The sequence below is a fragment of the Penaeus monodon genome, chromosome 2 (assembly GCF_015228065.2).
Source record: "Penaeus monodon isolate SGIC_2016 chromosome 2, NSTDA_Pmon_1, whole genome shotgun sequence".
Classification (NCBI taxonomy): domain Eukaryota; kingdom Metazoa; phylum Arthropoda; class Malacostraca; order Decapoda; family Penaeidae; genus Penaeus; species Penaeus monodon.
In genome coordinates this window covers 18,864,363-18,866,264 of record NC_051387.1, presented here as the reverse complement: position 1 = coordinate 18,866,264, position 1,902 = coordinate 18,864,363, and the positions used below count along the sequence as shown (strand labels likewise).

The 1,902-nt window shown below is 44.4% G+C and overlaps 1 protein-coding gene across 1 annotated transcript in view; it reads right to left on the bottom strand.

Annotated features, from left to right (window-relative positions):
- Nucleotides 1–328: 328 nt before the first annotated feature.
- LOC119579598 overlaps nucleotides 329–1,902 on the bottom strand; it is a 7,197-nt gene continuing 5,623 nt past the window's right edge. The window contains exons 2-3 of the mRNA XM_037927524.1: nucleotides 849–1,132; nucleotides 329–681 (exon numbers count right to left, since the gene is read on the bottom strand). Of these exons, the coding sequence (XP_037783452.1) occupies nucleotides 364–681; nucleotides 849–1,127 (597 nt within the window). The 5' untranslated portion in view covers nucleotides 1,128–1,132 and the 3' untranslated portion in view covers nucleotides 329–363. The remainder of the gene's footprint in view (nucleotides 682–848; nucleotides 1,133–1,902) is intronic.

Genomic DNA, 1,902 nt, shown 5'->3' with positions numbered 1-1,902 from the left:
TCTCTCCCGATCTCTCTCTCTCTCTCTCTCTCTCTCCCCATCGTCTCTTCTCTCTCCTCTCTCTCTCTCTCTCTCTCTCTCTCTCTTCTCTCTCTCTCTCTCTCTCTCTCTCTCTCTCCCTCCCTCCCTCCCTCCCGCTCTCTCTCTCTCTAACCACTTATATCTCGATGTACTAACAATTTACAGAAACGTGTATCTTTGACTATCCCGGCGTCTATCAGCCTCTCCACAGATCGGAAAACACCAGAGGCTGAAAAACGGCCCTGCATTGTTTTCCAACGGAGGCTCAGTGCCCATTATCGGTCTGTATAAGTATTCTTTCTAGCATCGTCTTTTTCCTTTTCTCTCCCTCACTCTCTTTAGTTATATACCTATCAGCAGAGCTACCTGGTTTATCTGTTTCTTAATTTGTCTATCGATATGCCTATCAACTGGCCATTCTGCCGTGTCTCTGCCAGCCCATGACCTCTGACCTGGTCTCCGCGCCTCGACGGTCTCCTTGAAGGCCATGAGCGCCGCGGGTTCCACGATGACTAGATGTGACTCGTCGGTCAGAAGCGGGCTCAGGAAAGGGCGGGCGACGTTCTTGAAGAACTCCTCGTCCTTCTTCGCCCGGAGGATCAGGTCTTCCCGGCTGGTGCTCGAGCCGACGTCGGTTTTGCGGAGTCGGAGAACTTGTCCCTGTCGAGGCGCATTTGTTAAAGAAAAAACAAAACAAAAAACATACAAACATAAAAATGACAAAGCAGTACCCTAGCCTGAGTCCAACCTTTGAACATAACCGTATTTTTTAACAGATGAGCCAATGGGCCATTTCTCACGATACTAATACAAACGCTAACATTTACCAATCCGAGGAGCCTGACGACCATGTGGTCTGCCCCCTCCGCCAGGTAGGCCAGGTCCCCCGGGGTGACCCTCAGCGTGGGCAGACCGTGGTCACTCGACGTCACTCTTAAGGCCGCCAGGATCAGGTCGCGTCCCGTCTCTGCCGTTGTGGAAGTGATGCGGGGGTCCTCATTACAGGTCATGACCTCCACTGACCTGGCGAGAGAGGCCACTCCCGGACACGAACAAGGAGATCCGCTTGGCACCGGCGTGAAGGCCACACAGGGAGCCGCCATCATCCTCTCTGCGGAGACGCGCTTAGTTAGTCGACGGGTCGTCTGGCGCTCTGCCGCCTCACCTCATACGGCCACCGAGGAGCACACGCGCGCACACACATATCTGCCTAACTATCTATCTATCTATCTATCTATCTATCTATCTATCTATCTATCTATCTATAAATAAATAAATAAAAAATAAATAAATAAATAAATAAATATATATATATATATATATATATATATAAATATTATATTATATTTATAAATTATGATATTATTTTTATATTTTAAAAATATATAATTTAATAATATATTGAGATGGAATTTCGAAATGTACTCTCATTTTCCACTAATCCAGAAATTGCATTGTGTTTTTTTCTACGATCTATATATCTGTAAATAGGGACATCACCAACATACACATGTATTGATATTATATTACATATCCCTCACACACTGTAAGTATTATATTTTTTTTGTTATATATTTTAAAATTAATTTTAATATAATTTTTGTATAAGTGCATAATGTATATATGTATGCAATATATGTAAAATGCATATATGTATGCTATGGACCACACCCCAACACACACAACAACACCACCACCCACCACCACAACAACACACCCACACACCCACACACCCCCCACATACATACTACATACACACAAAAACCACACACACACACACCCAAAAAAACACACATAATGTGTGTTATTACCATCTGGAAAACCTATATACACACTATTGCACACAACCAACCACACACAACCACACACCCCACACACACC